Source organism: Engystomops pustulosus, chromosome 1, assembly GCF_040894005.1.
Source record: "Engystomops pustulosus chromosome 1, aEngPut4.maternal, whole genome shotgun sequence".
In the NCBI taxonomy this organism is placed as follows: domain Eukaryota; kingdom Metazoa; phylum Chordata; class Amphibia; order Anura; family Leptodactylidae; genus Engystomops; species Engystomops pustulosus.
The window spans coordinates 187,282,897-187,306,945 of record NC_092411.1 but is presented as its reverse complement, the minus strand read 5'-3'; the positions used below and the strand labels follow the sequence as shown (position 1 = coordinate 187,306,945).

General features: G+C 38.5%; 1 protein-coding gene across 1 annotated transcript in view; it reads left to right on the top strand.

Annotated features, from left to right (window-relative positions):
• Nucleotides 1-24,049, top strand: part of DNAH6 (dynein axonemal heavy chain 6) — a 192,235-nt gene that overhangs the window by 75,870 nt on the left and 92,316 nt on the right. The window contains exons 40-49 of the mRNA XM_072115444.1: nt 1,110-1,267; nt 7,174-7,305; nt 11,319-11,490; nt 15,034-15,180; nt 16,470-16,543; nt 17,365-17,519; nt 18,372-18,603; nt 19,305-19,457; nt 21,275-21,415; nt 22,961-23,203. Coding sequence (XP_071971545.1) covers nt 1,110-1,267; nt 7,174-7,305; nt 11,319-11,490; nt 15,034-15,180; nt 16,470-16,543; nt 17,365-17,519; nt 18,372-18,603; nt 19,305-19,457; nt 21,275-21,415; nt 22,961-23,203 — 1,607 coding nt within the window. The remainder of the gene's footprint in view (nt 1-1,109; nt 1,268-7,173; nt 7,306-11,318; nt 11,491-15,033; nt 15,181-16,469; nt 16,544-17,364; nt 17,520-18,371; nt 18,604-19,304; nt 19,458-21,274; nt 21,416-22,960; nt 23,204-24,049) is intronic.

The following is a 24,049-nucleotide window of genomic DNA, read 5'->3' as shown; positions in this document are numbered from 1 at the left end:
GTGTACAGGATGGCTGTGGGACATGCAGTAACTCCTCGGACATTTAATATTCAGAAACTTTTTGTTTCCTTGTGGAATCACTCCAGCAGAGGTGGCCGTATCCAAGGACACAGTCTTGTTTCTAAGGGACCATATTACTACATTTATGAAAAATTATTTTCACTCTGGAACATTTCTTTAATAACATCTAATTGAAGAAATGTTTATATATGGCAGATTTAGGAAACTGAACGTAAATGCCCAGACGAGAATACCCCTTTAAGTGATTTCAGAACTTTTAAAGTATAGTGGATATGATCCTAATACACTAAAGAGAGCAGCAAATATTGCAGCCAATAAAGTTAGAGAACAATTGCTTGCACAACAACATAAGAGAACACAATGCCCTAAAATAGTTACATTTTCTACATCAGGATTGTAGGATTACAATCTATATCGGGATTATTATACTGTAATTAACATCAAAAGATACTTACCTATGATAACTTATGACAACCAACTTCATACAATCTTGCAATCCGTACATAAATTTGTAGCCCGTCGATCCACCACTATTGCTAATGCTGTGTCACCATCTGTATATGACAGTCAGTGCAGCCCAGCAGGATCATACTGTGTGTCATTACAGGGAGAAATGTATGTAACTTATGCAGAGAAATGCCCTTTTCTAAAACTTTTACATCTAACGCCAATAACAAGACATTTACTATTAAAAGTTCAATAATTGCAGTAAAAATAGTTGTGGCTATAATAGTCGGTTGTATAATTGTTGGCCACCTGATGGTGCTACAGTACAGGCTTTTTTTTAGAGAGCTGCACACACACACACACACTTACATTATTACTGCTCTAATATTTCTAGGTAAATTAAAGTCCAAATGTGTAAATAACATTAATTTTGCTATAGAAAAAAGCAGTGGCTAAAACTTTTAGCCATTTTACAGTATGTAAGAACTGTTATAGCATGAGTTACAGTTCATGGGGAGGGAGAATGCTTGATGTTTTATCTATTTTAAATATGCTTATTTGTGTAGCCTTCAAAGAACAGATTGTTTCACAAAGCCAAGGGTCGATCTGTACCTAACTTTATGTGATCTGTATTCACACAGGTGCTCCTGGTAACAAGAGAGTCATCATATTTGTTGATGATTTAAATATGCCCAAACTGGATAGATATGGATCTCAACCTCCCATTGAATTATTGCGTCAGTATCAAGATTTTAAAGGCTTTTATGACCGAGAAAAAATGTTTTGGAAAGAAGTTCAGGTATTGAAATTTATAACTCCATCTTTTTAAAGGTTACATTGGAAGTTACATTGGAAGTTTATATGAGATTTTGGTCCTTGGATATCTCTGAGTCTGTTCTCACAATGCAGATAACACTGTAAAAAATGTGAGTAATTAGCCAACAATTCAAATTGGAGAGTAATAGCATTTGTAAAGTTTTTCTCACTGGTTTATGATACTTTATTGCTGAAATAATTAATTCCTTCAGTAGTCACATTGATAGACAGAGACATCATGCCTGCAGCCACATAAACAAAAATGGCAGAATGGGTAACATTGGAGGGTAGCACTGCATATTACAGTTAAGTATTGGTATATATATTCCTTATTACAGAACCATAGATACTTTTCATCCTGCTATATGTTCCTTTATTAATTGGCATATGCATTAGACCAGGGGTCAGGAACCTTTTTGGCTGAGAGAGCCGTGAACGCCACATATTTTAAAATTTTATACCTTAAGAGCCGTACAATATGCACATGCACTCAAGTAGATAGGTAGTCCCTGTGTCACGGGTGCCTCTGCGATCTACGCCTCGGATCGCAGGCACACCCGTGCCCCTGTCCGTGGTGGTGCCCCTTTCTGAGCTCACTTACCTCTCCACTTTCCTGCTCCCATCCCACCTGGCCAACGCGCGCGACGGCAGATTTTAAGGGCAGCACGCCGCTGATTGGCGCTACCCACTTCCCGTGTTCCTATAAAGACTGGCGGCTCCCAGCATTCCCCGTCGGATCTTAGTGCTTCATACCTATGAGGCAGCTTTGCGCAGTGTTTCTTTCCAATTGTTGACCTCCTGTTGTGACCCCAGACCTGTTCCTGATTCTGCTCTGTCCGTGCCAGCCCTGACCTCTTGCTCCGTTCCCCACCTCGCATCATTACCACCGTCCTTGACCATTTGCCTGTTCCTGACCTGCCTAGTGATCCTGTTCCTGACCACAAGACTGCCACCGTGACAAGTCGTGCCTGTGGAACGACCTGGTGGTACCATGCTGCAGCAAGACCATCCTGCTTTGTGGCGGGCTCTGGTGAAGACCGGGTGCCACTTAGATCCCAGTCCCATGTGTCTGCTTACATCATTGTCCACGGTGGTCCAGGGGGTTCATTACTCGAAATCCTGACACCCAGCACATACTCCTAGTAGATAGGTAGCCACAGCACAAGCCCCCTAGTAGATAGGTAGTCACAGCAAAAAAATAAAAAATTCACTTACTAGCGCTCCCTGCAGGCAGCTCCTCATCGCTCCCACACACTTTTCTTTGACCCAGGTTTAGACAATGGCTGCGATGGGTCGTACAAAGGACGTAGGCAGCGGTAACAGCTGCCTGTGATCAGTCTAAGAGACACGCAGCAGCCATCACTGTTTATTAAAGATCAGTCTGAGAGCCAGATGCAGCCAACAAAAGAGCCACATCTGGCTCCCGAGCCATAGGTTCCCTACCCCTGCATTAGACCATACCATGATTGTTTTCTGCATAAATTTATATTTAAAAAAACACTCTGCATTGCTGTGTTTATAATCAGAAACATATAGAGGTGCAGAGTGGGTCTTTTTCACTAAGTTATAAGTGGACGTGTCATAACTTTGTAAAATCCCTTACATTCAAGCAATGTTTAGAAGTAAAGCAATTCATGCAGTTTGGCAGCGAAAACTCCTGATGAATGTGCTTGTGTGTTATCATGGTGAAGCAGCACCTTCTTTTTCAACAAATGCGGCCATGTCTCATTCGTTGATCAGCGAGTATCATGTTGTGGACTTTTTGAATGATTTCCTCAGTAACCCGTGTGCCAGGCGTACTGGTTGCTCCTCATCAAAAGACGGATGTTCGCCCACGTTTAAATTCGTTGAACCAATATCTAACTGTGGTCATAGATGGAGAAGTGTCCCCATAAACAGCATCCAACTTTTATATCCTCACATTTTTTACCACCCAAAAACAAAAAGCGAATGTCCGAACGATACTGCTCTTTTTCCATCTTCGCCAGAATCATAAATCACGTTTTACTCAAACGGCTGCCAAATCCAAACTAACCAATCAATCAGTCTGCAATTAGTTTTGCCGTCGTTTGATAGATGGCAGCACACGACGATAACACCAACTTCCCTCAGGAATGCCCTCTGTCGTCAAACACAGGTACTTATTGAACCGCCCTTGTATTTGCCCTTACATGGGGTTCTTATTTGTAACTGAGGCTCTTATCTTTTATGAAAAAATATAATGCCCCTCAGAAGTGGTTCATAAAGTGAAAAGCATATTCATAAATAGATATCATATTTCCCAATAAATTTGTAAAAAATCCCTGCCAACTCCATAAAAAAAATTGCCATCACCTATTACCTGATTATAATAGTCATTTTGAGTTAACTTTAAAAGTTTAAAATTTTTAATTTTATGCAGTTTTTTGTGATGCATAAGAATAGTTAAAACTTTTACAGTTACTCCCCAATAAATAAAGTGCTGGAGTTTAAACCATTATTACATGTCATTAAAGCCTTTTTTGGCCTCATCATTAAGGATTTATTAATGCAGGTCCTCAATGAGCAGGGGACAAAAATTAAATTGGTTCTTTAGTAAATATAGACAATTGATGAAATGTCATACATGAGACTAGCAACATTGGTGAATGACACATTTATCTTTCAAGGTCATGAATCAATTGAACCTGGATGATTCTATTGGAAAAAAAAACAACCTCAAGGATGTCCCATATTAATGCCTCGTATTGAACTCAGATCATTTTTATATTTGGAAAATTGTGTTGACCCTGTCTAGTGACCTTAAGTGACAATTGAACTATGTGTAAAGCATTATCTTACACATAGGGCGCAGAAAATATCCAGAATGTTTCACTCTTTGTTTCTTTCATTGCAGCAAAGTTGTTAGATAAAAAAAAAAATCTTATTTTTGCTCATTAATTAGTTAACAGAAAAAGCTGAAATTTAGACATTTTGCTAATTTCTTAAACAAAAAAACTGAAATATCACATGGTCATAAGTATTCAGACCCTTTTCTGTGATACTCATATTTAACTTACATGCTGTCCATTTCCTCCTGATCCTCTTTGAAATTATTATACTTCTATTCTATTTCATTGTGGTCCAGCTCTGTTTAATAAAACTGATTGGACTTGATTAGGAAAGGCGTGTGTCTATATAAGACCTCACAGCTAACAGTGCATGTCAGAGCACATGAGAATCATGAGGAACTGCCCGAGGAACTCAGAGACAGAATTATGGCAAGGCACAGATCTGGCCAAGGTTATAAATGAAGTTTTTCAGCACTCAAGGTTCATAAGAGCACAATGGCCTCCATATTCCTTAAATGGAAAATGTTTGGGATGACCACAACTCTTCCTAGACCTGACTGTCCAGCCAAACTAAGCAATAGTGGGAGAAGTGCCTTGGTGAGAGAGGTAAAGATCACTGTGACTGAGCTCCAGAGATGCAGTAGGGGGATGGGAGAAAGTTCCAGGCATGGCTTCATGGCAGATTGTGCTGAAAGAAGCCTCTCCTCAGTGCAAGACAAATGGAAACCTGCAAATAGTTTGCAAAAAACACATGAAGGACTACCAGACTATGAGAAATAAGATTATCTTCTCTGCTGAGATGAAAATTGTACTTTTTGGTGTTAATGTTAAGAAATATGTGTGAAGAAAACCAGACACGCTCATCAACTGCTAAATAGAATCCCAACAGTGACACACGGTGGTGGAAGCATCATGCTACTTGGGGTGTTTTTCAGCTGCAGGGACAGGAGGACTGGTTGCAATTGAAGGAAAGGTGAATGCAGCCAAGTACAGAGATATCTGGATGAAAACCTCTTCCAGAGTGCTCTGGACCTCAGACTGGGCCTAAGGTTCACCTTCCAACAAGACACTGCACCAGATTTATTGATAGTGAGGCAAACTGCACTACGTTTTTTTATTTTTTGACATTTATGTGGTGTACAGTCTGATTTGGATCCAGAACGCACAATACAGCCATGAAACAAAACTGGCGCAAACATATTATAAATACATGTACAAGCAATTGAGGTTATTCTATTCAGAATATATATTCATAAAAATATCTGTCTCCTAATGTTTATTGACTTCTGCGTGCATGGCTCTTCATTTCTCTTTATTTCACCAACCATTGCATGTTCTGTATTGCTAATACATACACCTAATCCTTATTATTTCAGACTTTAACAGTGGTAATTACACAGAATAATGTATTCTCATAGCTACAGATTGCATTGCGTTGACCCTTCAATATGGTAATTTATTGCTGGTCAACATGTACTATTAATCATGACTGGAGCAGCTCTGGGACCTGTACTTTCCCAAATCCCTTCAACCAACCTAGCATACCTTATTCTAATTTACTAAAGATAATGAACACATGGGCTACTCGTTTATATTTTACATATAGAACTATTTGCCCATAGCCACAGATAATTTCATGCATTCTCTACCCTTAAAGGGAACCTTTCAGCTCCCCAACACATATTAAGAATGCATTATCAGCAAACATTTTTTGAGAAAATATGTGGCCTGAATTCAGAAAAGTTGTATTTATATGCAAGTAATCATTTTGGTGTACGACAAGAGCGGCTGTTAGGTTCAGTGGACTCTCACAGTGTTTTCGAGGCAGCAGGGCACTCTCACTCAATACTAGATTGTTGGAGCTGCCATTGCAACCTGGCAGGACAGGTTGCAATGTTCATTGTTTCTCAATGAAACAGCAAAATGCTCAATTACGTATATATATATATATATATATATATATATATATATATATATATGTATATATTATATAATAAGAATTTGGGTCATGACTTTTCTCAAGTGAGGTGAGTGCACTTTACCTACCAGGCCATACTGTTTGTAACCAGGGAACTGACAGGTTCCCTTTAGGTGGAAATATTCAAGCTGGAAATTGCTTGCTTTTGGTAAGAATTATTTTTTCTATGAAACCCCAATATCCTGACATATCTAGTATAGTTACTTAGATCTCTAGGAAAGTGGTGGCAAACCTATGGCAAGGGTGCCAGAGGTGACACTCAGAGCCCTCTCTATGGACACCCAAGATCAGCACACAGGACTCAAAGAATTTTTCTGCAGTCTCAAGCAACTCAAGATATGCTGCTCTCAGTGCTATTCTAACACAATACATCCTTGGGACTGCAAAAAGAGTGAGAAAGTGTGGAAAGGATCGGATTATTTGTGGAGGTCCTGCTGACGCTATTCCGGTACAGGAGGATTCCAAAATTGACCTTCTTATTTCAACTGTATTGGTGTCCTTAAGAGGCCAATATCATAAATGTTATAACAGAGGAAGGAATAATAATTTACTTCTTAAATAGCTTTATTGGCACTTTGCGATAAATAAGTTGTTTTTGGTTGTAGTTTCTAAAAGGTTCGCCATCACTGCTCTAGGACCTCTACCTAACAAGCTTTGTATGATCAAACTTGTTGACAGATTCCCCTAATGTACACTTCAAATACTTTTTATTTACATATGTTTGTAGCTTTAGCAGACTTTTGAATCCGTTTTCTTTGTACCCTGTAAGAGCCAATAATCATCAATCGGTTGCGCTATTCATGTACAATCCCATTAGAAAAACAAAAACATTTTTCTGTCTGCATCCTTCCCCTTCCTTGTTATTTGTAAAGATGCCTTTATTTTATATTATCTCCAATCAAACGAATGTAACTTTCTCTTTCCGGGCAATGGATTTCACAGCTGGAACAATATTGTGCAGAGCGGATACTTCTCATTGTATTTGCTTTGTGTGGCTATATTCTAATGAGCGTATCATTTCATAGTTTTGGCTGCTTAGTTCTGGTTCTCACTGTTCTATTTGATTCAAATTGTGCATGATGTTATTTTCTTTTCCCTCAGGATGTAACTATTGCAGCTGCTTGTGCTCCTCCAGGTGGGGGTCGGAATCCAGTAACTCCGCGTTTTATACGACACTTCAGCATGTTGTGCCTGCCAACACCCTCCGAGCACAGCCTTAAACAGATTTTTCAGGTCAGTGACTTCTTCAATCAGAAGGAGAAGATATACATCAGTTTCATGTCCTTGGACAAGCTTCAGTAGGATTTAATTTTCTTAATTCAAAAGAGAAACATTTTATCCAAATTTAGCAAATTTATAATTAGCAGGAACGTCATAAAAGAGCATTGGGAACAGCTGAATTGGAGATGCATAATGCATCTTGGGTAATTACATGGCACACATTTTAGGGCAGTTCTCTTACTTGAAACTTTTCTAAATCGAGCCTCTAGCCTCACATTGGTCAGCGACAGTAGACATGAAAATTATCAGTTACCATAGTCCTGATCATTTTGAGCCTGCTTGGTTTTATTGAAAGAGGTTTAGTTGATGTATATGGCAATAAATACCAGAAGAAGATGATACAGTTAGTAGTGATTTAAACCAACTCAACTATGTTCAGTAAGATTTGCTTTGCTTGGTCTGTAGGCAGTTGCAAGTACTTGCTGAATGCCAATGGTAAAGATTTTGTCTTGTCAACATTGTGCCCTATTAATCGTTCAGACAAAAGCTTAACCCCTAAAACTAATTTGTACCCCTTACCAGACCTCTTAAATGACACACCTGTTGGTTAGATGACAGTGGTGCTTTGATGAACACCATTTAAAGATCATTAACATCACATCCATTGGTGACATGACCAGGCTGCATATCAGCCTGGTACCAGGTACAAATTAAATCCCAGCTTCTATTCAATGTATGGCTCTGTTTGGTATGCAAGGAAAAGGTTGGATATCACAGCCTTTTTAGTCGATCAGCAGGAGGCCCCCAGTTATTTGATATTGATGGGGGACAGTTGATCCATATCAATAGTTCTGGAAAACCCCTTTAGTTATGGGTCCATTGTACCATTGTGGATCTAGATAGAGTAAGACAGGGGTCCCCAAACTTTTTACATAGGGGGCCGCTCACTGTCCCCCTCAGACCGTTGGAGGGCCGGACTAAAGTCTAAAAATAAATAGCGGTACATGTGACCGCATCCATAATACACTGGCACCCCCCTCAATTAATTATTTAATATACCGGTACTGCACCCCCTTGTGAACTATTTTATATATTGGCCCAATTAATTAATTAATATACTGGGACCTCTCTCCATTAATTATTGAATATGCCTCCCCCCCCCCATTAATTACTAAACTGCCCCTCATAATTAATTATTTCCTATACCCGGACCATTAATTATTTCCTATGCTGCTCCTCATAATTAATTATTTACTAATCTGCCCCTTATAATTAATTATTTCCTATGCTGCCCCTTATAATTAATTATTTCCTATGCTACCCCTTATAATTAATTATTTACTAATCTGCCCCTTATAATTAATTATTTCCTATACTGCCCCTCATAATTAATTATTTCCTATGCTGCCCCTCATAATTAATTATTTCCTATGCTGCCCCTCATAATTAATTATTTCCTATGCTACCCCTCATAATTAATTATTTACTAATCTGCCCCTTATAATTAATTATTTCCTAAGCTGCCCCTCATAATTAATTATTTCCTATTCTGCCCCTCATAATTAATTATTCTTATTCTGCCCCTCATAACTAACTATACTAGCCCCCAGTCGCCACAATCTTTTTACTGCCCTTTAATAAAAAAATAAAAACCCTGTACTCACCTAAGTCTTCTATCTTCTTGCCGCGTCCAGGCAGGAAGGGGTGCGCGGCCGCGTGATGACGTCATCGCGCGGCCGCGCAGTCTAGTTCATGGAGCATGTGCGCCGGGGTTGTATTCCGGCCACATCGCTCCAGTTATAGTGCTCGAGCGGCCGTTTCCGGCCGCATCGAGCACTATACAGTGACGGGCAGGAGCTTCCTGTCCGGACGGACGGAGGCTCCTGCCCGACTGTTGCAGGCCGCGAGGGCCCGGCGCTGGCGCGCAAAGTGTCGGGGGCCGGATCGAAGCTTCTATAAAGCACACGCTGGATATACATAAAATACAGTAGAGAAGAGTGTGTCTTAAATTCTGACCATTTTTCACAAGCAGCAAGAACGCTTTAAAGGAAATTTACCATTTGATTTCATGCATTATGATTATGAACCAAACATACCTTGAGAATTATAAAATTCAGGATAATGAGGCTCTGTCGTTCCTTTGCCTGGCTCAGCGCTTCCCCGTTAGAACTGCTTTAGAAAATGATGTAATCACTGTGTTTTGCCTGGTAGGAGGAAGTAATCAATCGATGCACCATCCCCCAGCTGCTGTGCATAAGTCATCCAGCTCATGTTGATCAGTCCTGTCTGGACAGTTGAGGAAGCTCTGTGTAATGTGTTTATGACTGGCAAGCAGCATGCAACCCAGCTTTCCCAAGGTCTGGAATTTTATAATTGTTTTTTCAGCAAAACCACTCAGCTCTGGGATTAAACAAGATATGTTTCTGCATCAGTGTAGCTACAGTATTCTCAAGGTATGTTTGGTTCATAATGCATGAAACCAAATGGTAGATTTACTTTAAATCTGATGTTTGGCCATTTCCCTTCATTGAGGAACGTGAAAATGCATTTTGTACATATGAATATAATAGATGCTTAGCACACAACATTTTTCATTATCCTTTGCTTCAGGGGAGGATTGTGGATAGGGCTTCCTGGGTGTATGCCCCGGGCCTCCACCACTTTACTCAAAAGGCGGCCTCCACCAGCAATGTCCTACAGGCAGCTCACATTGGTGGTGCTGCCACGCCAAATGTCATTCAACATGCAGCACACTCTTCAGGAGCTGCACTGTATGCAGAGTGACACCTGACCCCCTTGAACTTGATGATGTGATTGCCAGCCAAGTTCTAGAAAATCAGTGTTAAGTTTACCTCCTCACAGATCACTCGGCCTGCCCCCCTCCACCCTCCAAGTGATCTATAAGAGGAGGAGAGAGAACTCTAAGGCTGCATTCACACTAACGTATGGGGGACGTATATACGGCCGACGTATATACGGCCGATATACGTCCCCCATAGGCAGCAATGGGCGCACGGCACCCTACGGGAGCGGTACGGTGCCGCACACGTGCGGCACCATACCGTTCCATACCCGGGAAAAAGCTAGGACCTGTCCTATCTTTTCCCGTAATACGGCGCCGTGCGCCATAGGTTGCTATGGAGAGGGGCGGGGGTGAGCTGCGCTCACCTCCTCCTCCTCTCCCCGTGCACTGCCGTTGCCCGCTACGGTACGGGCGGGCAACGGCTGTGTGAATATAGCCTAAGAGAAGCAGTGATGTGTGGGACTGGGTCTAGAAGTCAGTACCACTGCCACTGTACCAGCCAGGCCAACAGCCACGCTAACACCACTGCTACTGTGCCAGCTAGGCCAGCAGCTAGGCTAACATGTAAATAAAAAAAAGTTTAGAATATTAATGAGAATTTAGAATAGTAGTGTTTACCACTGTCTGGGCTGCATTCAGTGGGGGCCCCACCAGATTTCATGCCCAGGGGTCTCCACCAACCTTAATCTGGCCTTCTTGCTTGCATGAATAATTTATAAATTATATAATAATATAGTATTATCAAATATTCAGTTTAGTACCTGATTTGTCAGATTCACTCTTCATGAGAAGATGGGGAGAAAGTCATACTATTTCTTGCCTTGTTTACCTGGAAGCAGATGGTCAGTTTTGAGTTGCTCATTGTTTATACTGAAATATTTGAGAAAAAATAGCCAGACAGACGGAGCTGCAAACATCCTGTTTTTCAATCTGTACCTACAGATGCCATATCCATTTTACCATCATACATTATTTAAAGCAGAAACAAACAAAAAAGCCAAAAGCCTCTACAAAAGACAACCCAAAATTGGGCTGTTAGAGGAGTCATCTAAAATAAGAGTATATGAAAACGATTACATTCACATTTGATTCAGATCCGATATGAACTTTTTTTTAAGTCAGTTTTTATTTTATATTTTTATTAGTTTTATTATTTCACTAATCTCTAATTCCTTTAGGGATGATAAAATGTAGTGACTGTGTGTTCTTCTGCTTCACCCAGGCAATCTTAAATGGCTTTTTGATGGATTTTCCTCCAGCTGTAAAGCAGAGTGCAACCAATATTGTGGATGCTGCAGTAGAAATTTACCATAGAATGAGCATTGATCTTCTCCCTACTCCTGCAAAATCCCATTATGTTTTTAACTTACGGGACTTGTCAAAATGTGTTCAAGGTACTGTATATTACTAAAAAAATGTTAACATTGAAAATACTATAAATTTTGATATTTTAATTCCAAATGTAGCACATAGAACAATACACATATGTGGAGAAGTGCCTGAGAGCAGAAAGTGTTCTAGTTGCCATTAGAGCTCAGCTTTCATTTTCCCACAGCTGTTTATAAAATTAAAGCTGAGCTCTGATTGGTTGCCACTTCTGACAAATATCCCCATAGTGTATTTTTATAATTTTATAATAATTTCATTAGTATGATTTTATTAGTTTGTTACTTTTTAATCATTTTAAAAATATAAATCTTTTGGAAAGATACCCTCTAAATGCCATATTGCCATTATTACTGTATAAGTATTTTAAGAAAAAGATGTGGAAGTGCTCACCAGTTCAAATATGGGGAGATAGTTGGGTGCAAAAGACTAGCCTTGGTATCATAGGCAATATACAAAAACTGAATAAAAACAACAAATGTTCTGCTACACCAAAATTCTCCAGGCAATAAAATGTTTTTGGTTATTTATTAGACCATTAATGTTATATAAAACATATTGTTCATTGTTTATGTTTTATATAACATTTATGCCCTAATAAGTAATTATTGCCTGGAGAATTTTGGTGTAGCTGGACATTTGTTGTTTTAATACCGTTTTTGCATAAGTATTTTTGTAGCTTTTTCAGTTTTAGATTAAAACATGTACCCTATTTTTTTGAACTAAAAGATGTACCTTACTATAAGATGCACCTCAAATTTGGATACCAAAAATGAACGAAAAAATTATATTTCACATCAATTAAAATCCCCAAGTTGTCACACAAACATCTCTTTAAATGCAGTAACATGCACAATGATAGCCCTGCTACATCTGCATACAAAGAGCCCTGCTAGATTAAACGTCCCCCCTTACACACCATTAGCTCGCAACCACTTAAATTACCAGGGCCCCTACGAACCCTCAGCTTCCCATTCCCTCAGTTTACACCCCCCCAAACACACACAAACATATATATATCATCAGCTCTCAATCCCCTATATTTAATAACTCACCCCCATCGGCTCTTTATCCCCTCTGCCAGGGGCGTCGCTAGGGTAGCAAAAGATCCGGGGCACGGGCCCCAATGCATATGTACCATAATTTCTGAAGTGTCCACTCCTGTGGACATAACCCCCTCAAATGGTCTTGCAGCAAAAACTGTACCTACACAGCTAGAGAATCCCTACCTATTCCATCCAGTACATACAGGTGATCTGTTCTCGCATTGTACCTGTCCTCTATCTTTTCCATCAGGCCCAGTATCACCATGTCTGCTATTTCAGCAACGCATCATACCTGTGTAGTTTACTATAAACACATCTTATGTTCTTCCTTTTCCCATTGTCCTTTCATGTTGGTCTCCTAACAGTGTCATGTTGCTGCTCTATAAAGTAATGCCTCCAGGCCAGAATAATGCCCCCTTTATAAAGTAATGCTCCTAGTCCACAGTAATTCCCCATTTATAAAACAATGCCTGCAGCCCCCAATAATGCCCCCTTTATGGAGTAATGCCCCCAGCCCATAGCAATGTCCCTTTTATAAAGTAATGTCTTTAGTCTATATTATATTTAGTCTATAATGATTCCAGTGCACAGTAATGACCCTTTTGTAAATTAATGCTTCCAGTCCCTAGAGGTGCTCCCTTTATAAAATAATGCCCTGAGCCCACAGCAATGCCCCCTTTATGGAGTAATACCCTGAGCCCACAGTAATGCCCCTTTTATAAAATAATGCCCCCAGTCCATAGTAATGTCCCCTTTATAAAATAATGCCCCCAGTCCATAGTAATGTCCCCTTTACAAAATAACGCCCCAAGTCCATAGTAATGTCCCCTTTATAAAATGATGCCCCCAGTCCATAGTAATGTCCCCTTTATAAAATAACGCCCCCAGCCCATAGTAATGTCCCTTTTTTAAAGTAATGCCATCAGTCCTTAGTAATGTCCCCTTTATAAAATAACGCCCCCAGTCCATAGTAATGTCCCTTTTTTAAAGTAATGCCATCAGTCCATAGTAATGTGCCCTTTATAAAATAATGCCCCCAGTACACAGTAATGTCCCCTTTATAAAGAAATGCCCCCAGTACCCAGTAATGTCCCCTATATAAAGCAATGCCCCCAGTCCATAGTATTGCCCTCTTTATAAAGTAATGCCCCTTGAGTCCATCGTAATTCCCCCTTTATAAAGTCCTGGTTCCAGTGCACAGTAATGACTCCTTTATAAAATAATTCCCCCAGTCCATAATTATGCCCACACAGTCTAATAATAAACAAAAACAAAATACACTGCTACTCACCTGTCTTCCATCCGTATGCTTTCAGTCTTCTGTGCAGGACGATCAGCGTTGACTTCATCACATTGTGTCTCCTGCTGCGGTCTTAAGCTGCTCCAAGCAGGAGACACAATGTAGTTATCTTGCTCCTGCTCTGCGCACCATTACACAACTCATATCTTTCTTGTGTTCTGATGACACAGATAGGGATGAGAGTGAGGAAAACTCCCTGGTCAGCGGGACCAGTGAATTGCTGATCCGGGGAGATCCGGGGCTCCGGCCAAAAGATTTGGGACTTGTGCCCCGGATCTTTTGACATAGCGATGTCCCTACCCCTCTGTAACACTGTCCCCACCTTCTCCTTCAGGTCCCAGCTACTCACAATCTGTAGCTACTATGGTAAAATGTCTTCCATGTTATCCACATAAACCAATTTTGATTGATTAATTTTTCCCTGAAAAAATCCTTTAAATGAATAAATCCTGCAAAATACCTCTAATGCCAGAGAATGACATGTACATATATATCATTGTTACACTATCATCCCCCACTGATCACTTTCAATTTTCAATATATACCCTAATTTAAGGTCTGTCCCTATAATACACAATGAAAAAACCATATTCATTGTTTTGGAGAAAAATTGTGCAGGAAAACCATCCTGCATTATGGGTTACACAATGATGTTTGTTTTTCTTTTGTAATCTCTTTATTAAAGTTTATAACAACATAATATAACATAACTTACAAAGCCAAATACCATTTTTAGACATAAACTTAACATATAAAAATAATTGAAACCTTTCCCCCAATACCCCCATCTCCCTCATGAGTTTTTTATTATTATTATTTAGACACTATATATATATACTATATAGTACTTAATGATAAAAAGTATATTTGATTTACAAAGTGGAAATTATTAAAATGGACTTAGTATTTGTGATAACTAAGAAATCATTAGCATGCAATGTTAGTCCACAGCTCCCAACATAATCTATTATACCATGAACCTTAGCTCTTTCCTACTGCTTGATGAAAAAGTTATAAGCACACAGCTGCATGAGATTTCCATGTACTTGCTACATTATTGGAATCAAGCTAAGTATCCATAGCCAACAGCATCGGAAAGACTTACATTAAACTGTTTGATTTATTTGTAATCTTCCTTTATTTGTTTTTATTTTTATTTGTATGCATATATTGAAGAAATTCATGTCACTTCATATATTTCATAGGCATTCTGCAGTGTGATCCTGGATCAGTACGTGATCAACCGCAAATTTTTAGATTGTTTTGTCATGAATGTCAAAGAGTCTTTCATGATCGTTTAATCAACAGTGAAGACAAACAGTATTTTCATACAATGCTTTCAGATATGGCCAGTAAGTTTTCTACATGTTTTTCTTTTCCACTCTTGTGATATTTCTGTTTTAGCAAATACTTGCATTAATTGGAAAAAAGATTGCAATATATGTCTTTGATTTTTAAAAAATGGAAGAATATTTAAAAATGATCAAATTTTATGTTGATTTCTGTAAAGTGATAGACCTAAAGTATTGTATTCAGAAAGTGATGGGCAACCAGTGACTGCCACAGACTTGAGACATCCATGTGGGATAAATGGGACACCGATTAGTACGGTAATAGAGATAAGAGTGAATCACAGCAGCAATTAGAGGTTTACAGGTTTTCATGATCAGCATAAGGCAGGTTTTGGAAATGTTTTGAGGTGCTTGCAGATTGTGATTGATTGTTCGGTGTAAAGCATACTGTAGACTGGATTAAAGCACAGCCCTAAGGAAGCAGGCCTTCAGAGTTATAGTGAGACTGCTGTTTAGAATGGATATGTCAGGGTTTGGCCGCTTACACACAGACGTATGTTCACCCTGTATTTCCACTGAAGTGTACATGGTCCTAACAGGGGTAATGCTACTTTAAGAACCATATATTTGAGTATTATCTGCATATGAATGGTACTATAAAATAAAGCTTGCGATGATTAGCACTAAATCCGTTCATGGATAGCCCTGAGGAGATCCAGAAAAGGATACACTGAAAGAGAGATCAGAGAGATAGCAAGAAAACCAATTGAGTGTTTCGAACATCACTTATGCCATCAGTTACACCTCTTGTGCCTTTGGTCTCTTCTTGAGGTCTCTCCCCAGACTTGGTTACTCTTGTTTCCGATGCACAGATTGGTGTAGGACAGGCAAACTATTACCGTATATGCTTGAGCATAAGCCAAAAAATGTGCTGAGAAACCCTTACTTGGCTTATACTCGAGTGTATGAAAAAAAACCCTCTGTACTCCCCTTTCCAACGCCCCCCCCCTTCCCCCACAGGTCCTCTTCTGTCTTCTGAAGCTCAGGCTCCGTCCTCGGGTCCTTGGAGTGGTTAGGGTAGATTTTTGGCAAATGTATGGGGAATGTGCTCATATGATTCAGTTTTGGAGCAATGTTTTTGCATCCTCTTAGGTTTTCTGTCCCATATATGTGTCTTCTCACAAGGCACTAGGCTCATAAAGTGCAAGGCACATGATTTTCAGCAAGCCAATTTTAGAACTATGTTGTACCCTATTGAAGAAGTGATGAATATTAAACAGTTATCATAAAGAAAACTCATATAACAAACATATTTAATATGAATAAGTATTATTGTCTCTTTTTTTCAGGTAAACATTTTGGGGTTCAGATTGATCCAGATTACTTTATCACAAATCCAATTATTTTTGGGGACTTTATTAAGGTAATTACAGATTGTCTTCATATCTGCAGTGATCATGTACTCTGTGCAGTAAAATTAATAGCTCAGTATGAAAACATCCAACCTGGGCTGTTCAGTAGACACAGTACATATGTCTACACACAGCCCCTGCAGTGCAGTGACAGCATGACAGGCCTTTGGGTCGTCTGGCTTGCATACAATCACACAAATGTCAGCTATGGCAAGCTATTAATCACATATGTCTAGCAGAATTGCATCATTCAGTAGTGTCAAATACAACATGAAATGAATCTTTCTTTATATGTTCTCAGAGAAGAACAGTGTCAAACAGAGGATTGCAGAGTAAAACATTTTTAGATAAAATGCATACATAAGTACTCTATATAGTGTCTTCCATAAAATTGGGACAGTTTCTAAATCTTCTATGTATAAGAAAGATAGACAGAAAAAAAATGTATATGACACTATATGTCACCATACCTCTATACTTTTCAGTGTATTGAGTGTAACATAGTAACTGCCGTGAAGGGCCACTGTCGACTAGGGTTAAATATTGAATAACAATTCAAAGAAGAGAACGATCCAGCGCATGAAGATTGGAAAACCTCCAGATTTGTATTGAAAATACATTGTCACTTAAACCGTAGCACTGCAACTTACATAAAGACTGCAAATTCCCGCCTACGCGTTTCGAGCACATTAAACGTTCTTAGTCATGGTTAAGATTGAATACATTAATAAGATTAGATTCATACAGATTGTAAAAATGATATATTCCATTATTTCTATGATCCATTTGGCTTTATTTGAGGTTAATAATGTCTTGCAATTTCTGGTTTAAGGTTGGAACAGACAAAGCTGAGAGGGTTTATGAGGACCTAACTGATATGGAGAAGATTAGATCAGTGTTGCAGGACTATCTCGATGACTATAATATGACCAACACTAAAGATGTCAAGTTGGTATTTTTCCAGGATGCAATAGAGCATGTCTCCAGGTATAAGCTTCAAATAGCCTTGTATTGTAGTCCCTGGAATATCAAACAAAAACAATGCATACAGTACAATTCACACTGAAACATTATGACATGTTTCCATTCATCATTCACCTCTATACTTGATGTATTTTGTAACACTTAACACATAAACCAATAAGCTTTTAGTAAGTAAAGTTTCTTTAGAACTTTTTCTTATTAACTTTTTTCTTTTTTTTGGTGTACAGTATCTTGAACCTTATGTGTTCAAGGGTTGTCTTAGCATTGTATCTTAAGCTTATACTGCAGAAGTCTGCCCTAAATAAAGTGACTCTTCATCCAGTCTTAGAAAGCGGGTCCCCTGTAGGCCATATTATGGCATATGGACACGAGCTGCCTCATAAAAACAACCACTTTAACAACGTATGTGTCTCTATAATGCACCCTGGATTACAGTGTATACGTGTAACCTTGGTGCATACACTGAGAAATGCTCTTGCTGACTAAGCAAACCGAGGCTGTCATGGTTTTTATTTTTTGCAATAGCATTTCATGGGTGACTTATGCAGTTCTGTTGCACATGTCAATGGTGTTTTAGCAGCAGCTCCTGAAATCAAATTAATAGTTTTGCACTTTCCTACTTCTCTCTACTGCTAAGATTTCTAATAAGATTATTTCATTTTGACTTACTAGCTATACCATTACCTTGAAAATGTTATACATTTTTTTCTATCCAAACAATGCTAAATATATGTATATCTCAGTTACTGTCTTTAAGAAGAAAAATCCATGTTTCATGTACTTCATCATTCTATCATTATGCACTCTTTTCTATTATCCACATTTCATATAAAATCTGTTTATATTGTATCATAGGATTGCTCGAATGATCCGTCAGGAAAGGGGGAATGCTCTTTTGGTTGGCGTTGGTGGAACAGGCAAACAGTCTCTCACCAGACTTGCAGCTCATATGTGTGGTTATAAATGCTTCCAAATTGAGCTGAGTCGAGGCTACAATTATGACTCTTTCCATGAAGACCTAAGGAAATTGTACAAAATGGCTGGCGTGGAAGACAAAGACATGGTTTTTCTCTTTACTGACACACAGGTAAATAAATATTATCCACAGTAAGAGTGAGTTATTTTGGGCCCTAGAATCTTTTAATGCTCTCATTCAGTTGTCTCCTGTGTGTCCGTAGTTAGTAATAATGCCCATTTGTGTCCTCATAAAACAATAACATACTCATTTATTTCCCTATAGAGTAGTCCTCCAATGGCTCCATATGAGCACCCTGTATAACCTCTTCTTGTTATACTGCCCATTAGCACCAATGAAAATAAACAGAAACTTATATAACTCTCACTCCCACAGCAGTTGGCAAGTTCCCCATGCTGTTGCCCTCTTTACTCGGCATTGGGGGACACTTACTGGGTCACTGGAGTTCACAGAAAGTGCATTGTCTGACTCGAATACACAGTGCGCCCAGTATCAAGAATTTGTCGCTTCCCCGCTCAGGTCCGACAGAGTTCCCCATTTTTTAGTGGTGCATCTAAGTGCAAGGGCTTGTGACACAATTTGAAAGTTAAATCCCGCCCTCAATCCAAATCAGTCGGAGCGTCCAATGGCACACCGCCTAATTTGTGTCACATGAAGACCAGTGAAACTGCGCCACTATCCCAGACACTTCTTAAATACTTGTGCAAGCCATTTTAGCCCCAAATACGGTGCCCATTCTGACAAAATTGGATGCTTTTTCCTGCTGATATCTGTATGTAATCTTTTTTTAAATTATTTTTTTAATTCTTAAGATTGTTGTGGAGGAGTTTTTAGAAGATATTAACAACATGCTGAATTCTGGTGAAGTGCCCAATTTATTTGAAAAAGATGAGCTAGAGTTTGTATTGGCTGCAACTAGACCCAAAGCAAAGGAAGCCGGTATACCAGAAGGAAACAGAGATGAGGTACACATTTATGATGTATAGATTTTATTTGTACAACTCCCATATTTGGAACATTGTAAAATGCCATTGATATTTCTCTGTCAATTCATTGTTTCATTTTGTGCAACAGACTATTGTACAATAATTCATTTTATATTTTATTTTTATATGACAAATAAAAGTAAATTGGTAATAAAAGATAAAAACTGAATGCAGTTGAAAATAATTTAAATAGCTAAGTTATGGTCTATAATTATGAGCTAAGATGACAACAGTAGACCATGACTCTACTACTACTGTAGTGAACTAAATGTTCTTATAAAGGGTTAGTTCTTGAAGTATTCATGTCAAAACATTGCTATTATCAGGCTCTAACCAGCCCACAGGTAAATCCATCGAGCCTGAGCTTGTTGGTCACCCAGGACCTGCATAAGCAGTGCAGGACAGAGTACTTTTACTCTTCCAGGCAAGATTACTGACAGGACTCCCAGATTAAAAACAGTCAATGGTAAGAGCTTGGATGAATATTACTACTAAAATAAATTTGTGTTAGCTATGGGTCTATGAATTTGGTAGCTCACAATAATGCATTTTACCAGTGGGTCCGAGGCTATAATTCCAATGTATATTTATTCTAAATTAATTGACAATAGACATTATGTAACTCCTAAACTACATTTCCGCATATACCTTGAAATAGTAAAAAAAAAAACATTTGTGTCTGCTGTAGATTCTTACCCAAAGGGTGCGAGAACTTTGTAAACAGTATTTTGCCACCAGATGTGTGATGCAGTCGTGCCGTTGAGCTGCCTGATTCAGATATCCAGTTTAATTTTGTCTTATAGACTGCCTAAATTGTCTTTTAGTATTTTTATATATCATGCATTTTGGGACTCTGAGATACAGTATCCAGCAGGGCCCAATTCAGATAGCACTGTGATCTGTAATAGCAACTTATGACTGCCCCAATGATGTCACAGGGGTTGAAGTTCAGAGCCTTCATCAGTAGTAGGTGTTAGTGGTGCTGCAAACACCTTCTATGTATGAGGAGGGCTGAGCCCTTGACCTTCCTCATAAATGCTACATCTAGCATCTGAAATTAATGTATGCAGGTCGGATTTGGTTGCTGTTTTTACAGATGAAACACGAATATTTTTGTAGGTGTGCTAGGGGTGGTAATATGGGCAATGGGGAACAGTGGGCCACATTTACTAAAGCCCCTGCGCCAGTTTTCTGTTGGACTTTACATGTTCTTTTATGTGCAAACTGCTTGTGCATGTATTTAAAAAGTGTCTGTGCCACATTTGTGCTACCCAAAACTCATTTGTGTCACAGCTGGGCTATACCCCGATGCTACAGAAATTACTGCACTGAAAAGGACATTCCAGTGTATAGTTGGACTGTGCGACACATTTATTGTGCAAAGTTTGACAGAAGTGTGTCGCACGTTCTATGTTAAAGTTGCACCAAAAAAAAGTTAGTTCACTCTGTCGGGGAATTGCAGGGAAGTGGCAGATTCATGAACAACGCCACAATTCCTGAATCTTGAGCACCCTGCACACTTCACAGGCAAACTGCACATAGTGCACCGTTTTTAGTAAATGTGGCCCAGTATTTTCAGTACTGCACTATGATGCACAAAAGATCAGAATTTGCTACTCTATTCTTTCTTTCTCTTTTTGACACATTCTATACATTCTGTTCTAAATCCATCATTCCTGAAACCTCGACCTGACATGTTTTTTAATCACTCATTGGTTATGCATTGTAAAACAAGACATTTGTGAACTTTATTTACATTGTGATTAACTGACTCCTTCATTGACATTTTAATGTAGGTATTTCAGTATTTTATTAACCGTGTGCGTCAGAAGCTGCACATTGTGCTTTGTATGAGTCCAGTTGGAGAGGCTTTTAGAGCAAGATGTCGTATGTTTCCATCACTCGTCAATTGCTGCACTATTGATTGGTTTGTGCAGGTTAGTATTTACAAACATTTATTTATAACTAATACAGACAGTCCATGGGTTACATACAAGATAGGTTCCAGAGGTATGTTCTTAAGTTGAATTTATATGTGAGTCGGAACTGTATATTTTATAATTGTGACCTCAAACAAATTTTTTTTTTCTCTGGGACAATTGGATTTTAAAAATGTCTACTTGTCCTGTACTTGTCTTGTATTGTGGCTCGATTCTAATCAAGTGTAGTTAAACTTAAAGCAAGTTTATAGGATTGATATTGTTTATTGACCAAAACATCAATTATTTTTCTAAACTAAGAAATCCCCTGTATTAACATATGATTTATATGCATTGGCTTCAGGATGTAGATGAACTGAATGACATCAGGCTCCCTTTAACCTTTAACTATTATTGCTGTACTTAAACTGCACTTCATTCTTAAAGGAAATCTACCATTTATGCATTACCTTTTATGCATTATGAGCCAAACATACCTTGAGAATGGTAAACCACTCGGGTCAGGGATTAAACAAGATATGTTTCTGCTACAGCATCCTCATGGTATGTTTGATTCACAATGCATAAAAACAAATGGTAGATATCCTTTAAGGATGTATGGAGAGGTCCCACAGCTGAGCCCTCTCCATATAATGCAGTTGCTTGCCATATTATACAGCAAACCCTACCGGAGAAGGCATCGATTGTACCTGATTGGCGCACTAATCGCCATAACCTTGGGTCAATGAAAATATGAAATGGTTCCATGAAAAAATAGTAAATTACAGCTCCCTCAACCTGGAGAGGTGTTAGAATAGTATTGTTAAGAGGTTAATGTACCCCTTTGCTTTTGTTCTATTTTGTATAATTTTGCAGTAAAAACTGAAAAATAAAAATAATATAAAAATTTGGTTTGTACCCCTCTTGCCCCCTCCTCCTTACTATTGTGTAATTTGAGCAGGAACCTCCTCCCTCTCTACCTGTTCTAAAACATAGAGATCTATAGGCTCTAACCAGTTGAAAATTAAATAAATGCATATGGAAATATCCTGTGTGTTCTCTACAGGATTTCGCAGACTGACAAAACTGTTCTAGTGAGTTTATTAAATATATCCATTAAATATATCCATTAATTATACATTTCTAGATTTAGTGTTCCTTTAATTATGGCTTAGCTCTGTAAAAAGCATGTTGATAATGTGTGTTAGTATTAGATGTATCCAAATGCTTTTAATACATGCAAAATAGAATCACACAGCTGCAGTTAATGGTTTCAATAAAGTATTTGCACCTTTTAATTTAATTACATGTGTGTAGCCTTAAAATCTTTAATACTCCAAAGATCATTCTGAAAAATATCACGTATTTCATTCTTTTAAATGTTAGGAACAGAAATAGAACTGAAGGAATGTCTTTGATTTTAAAGACTTTTATATGGATATTTGAAATGGCCCTGGGAAACATTTCTTATTGTAATGAAACATCATTGATTCAACTTCAAATAAGCAAATATTATGGCAAAGGACATGGGTGACTCTGACTTTTCCCTTGGTTTATTTGCAGTGGCCTAGAGAAGCCTTACTCTCAGTGTCACAAACATTCTTTACCAACATTGACCTTGGCCGGGACGAGATGAAAGAGAAACTTTCAGAAATGTGTGTGGAGATTCACGTGAGGGTTACAGAAATGGCTGACCGCTACTATGCAGAACTCAGGAGACGATACTATACAACACCCACCTCATACCTAGAGCTAATTAACCTTTACTTGTCCATGCTAGGCGAAAAAAGGAAGCAGCTGGTTTCAGTAAGTAATACCAAGATAATTTGTATACATGTATCTAAATGTATTACTGTACTGTACTATATTATTACACTTTTTAGTATAATAGTGACTTTTTTGTTATAAATTGGAAATATAACAACATTTTTGGAGCTACGGAATAAAAATACAAGGTGGCCCTTGAATTCCTGGAAAGATATGCAGTGCCAATATAAAAATCTGTTTACATGACATCAGTCATTGATTTACCACCCAGGTAGTCATAAGTCTTATTTAATGGGTTGTACCAAAATGACACTGCCAACACTGTCCAACACAAGTAAATGGTATAATGGTCACACATGTGCGACTTGTTCATATGCCTTGAAAACTCTCACTTTTCCCAAATCTCTAAACTTTTGGGTCCATGAGGCTGGTGTAAAATACATCTCTGGAAGCTGTAAATAGAAAAGATTTTCAGTTCACCACTACAGTAGTTATTTATAGAAATCAAACAGAAACACTGGTGGTGAATGTAGCGAAAGTCCAGTGTTGGAAAAGCAGGTTGACTAACTTTCATTTGGGATCATATTAAAAACCATGCGCACATAGAAAAACAAAAATAAATTGTGTGTTAAACCAAATGGATATTGAAAAATCAGTTTTAAATTGCCATACAGTTTAACATATGCCACAATGATTTAGGATTAATATGTATACGTCCTGCACAACCCAGACATATTGAATATTACAAATATTACCACTTACCTAATAGCTATGGACATCTCCTGGCCAAACACAGCCATGACTAGTAGGTAGAGGCGTCAATTTGCCAGATTCTCCGAGCGCTCGTCCATAGCCACTAGCTTTTTTTTCTTTTTTGTTTCTCCA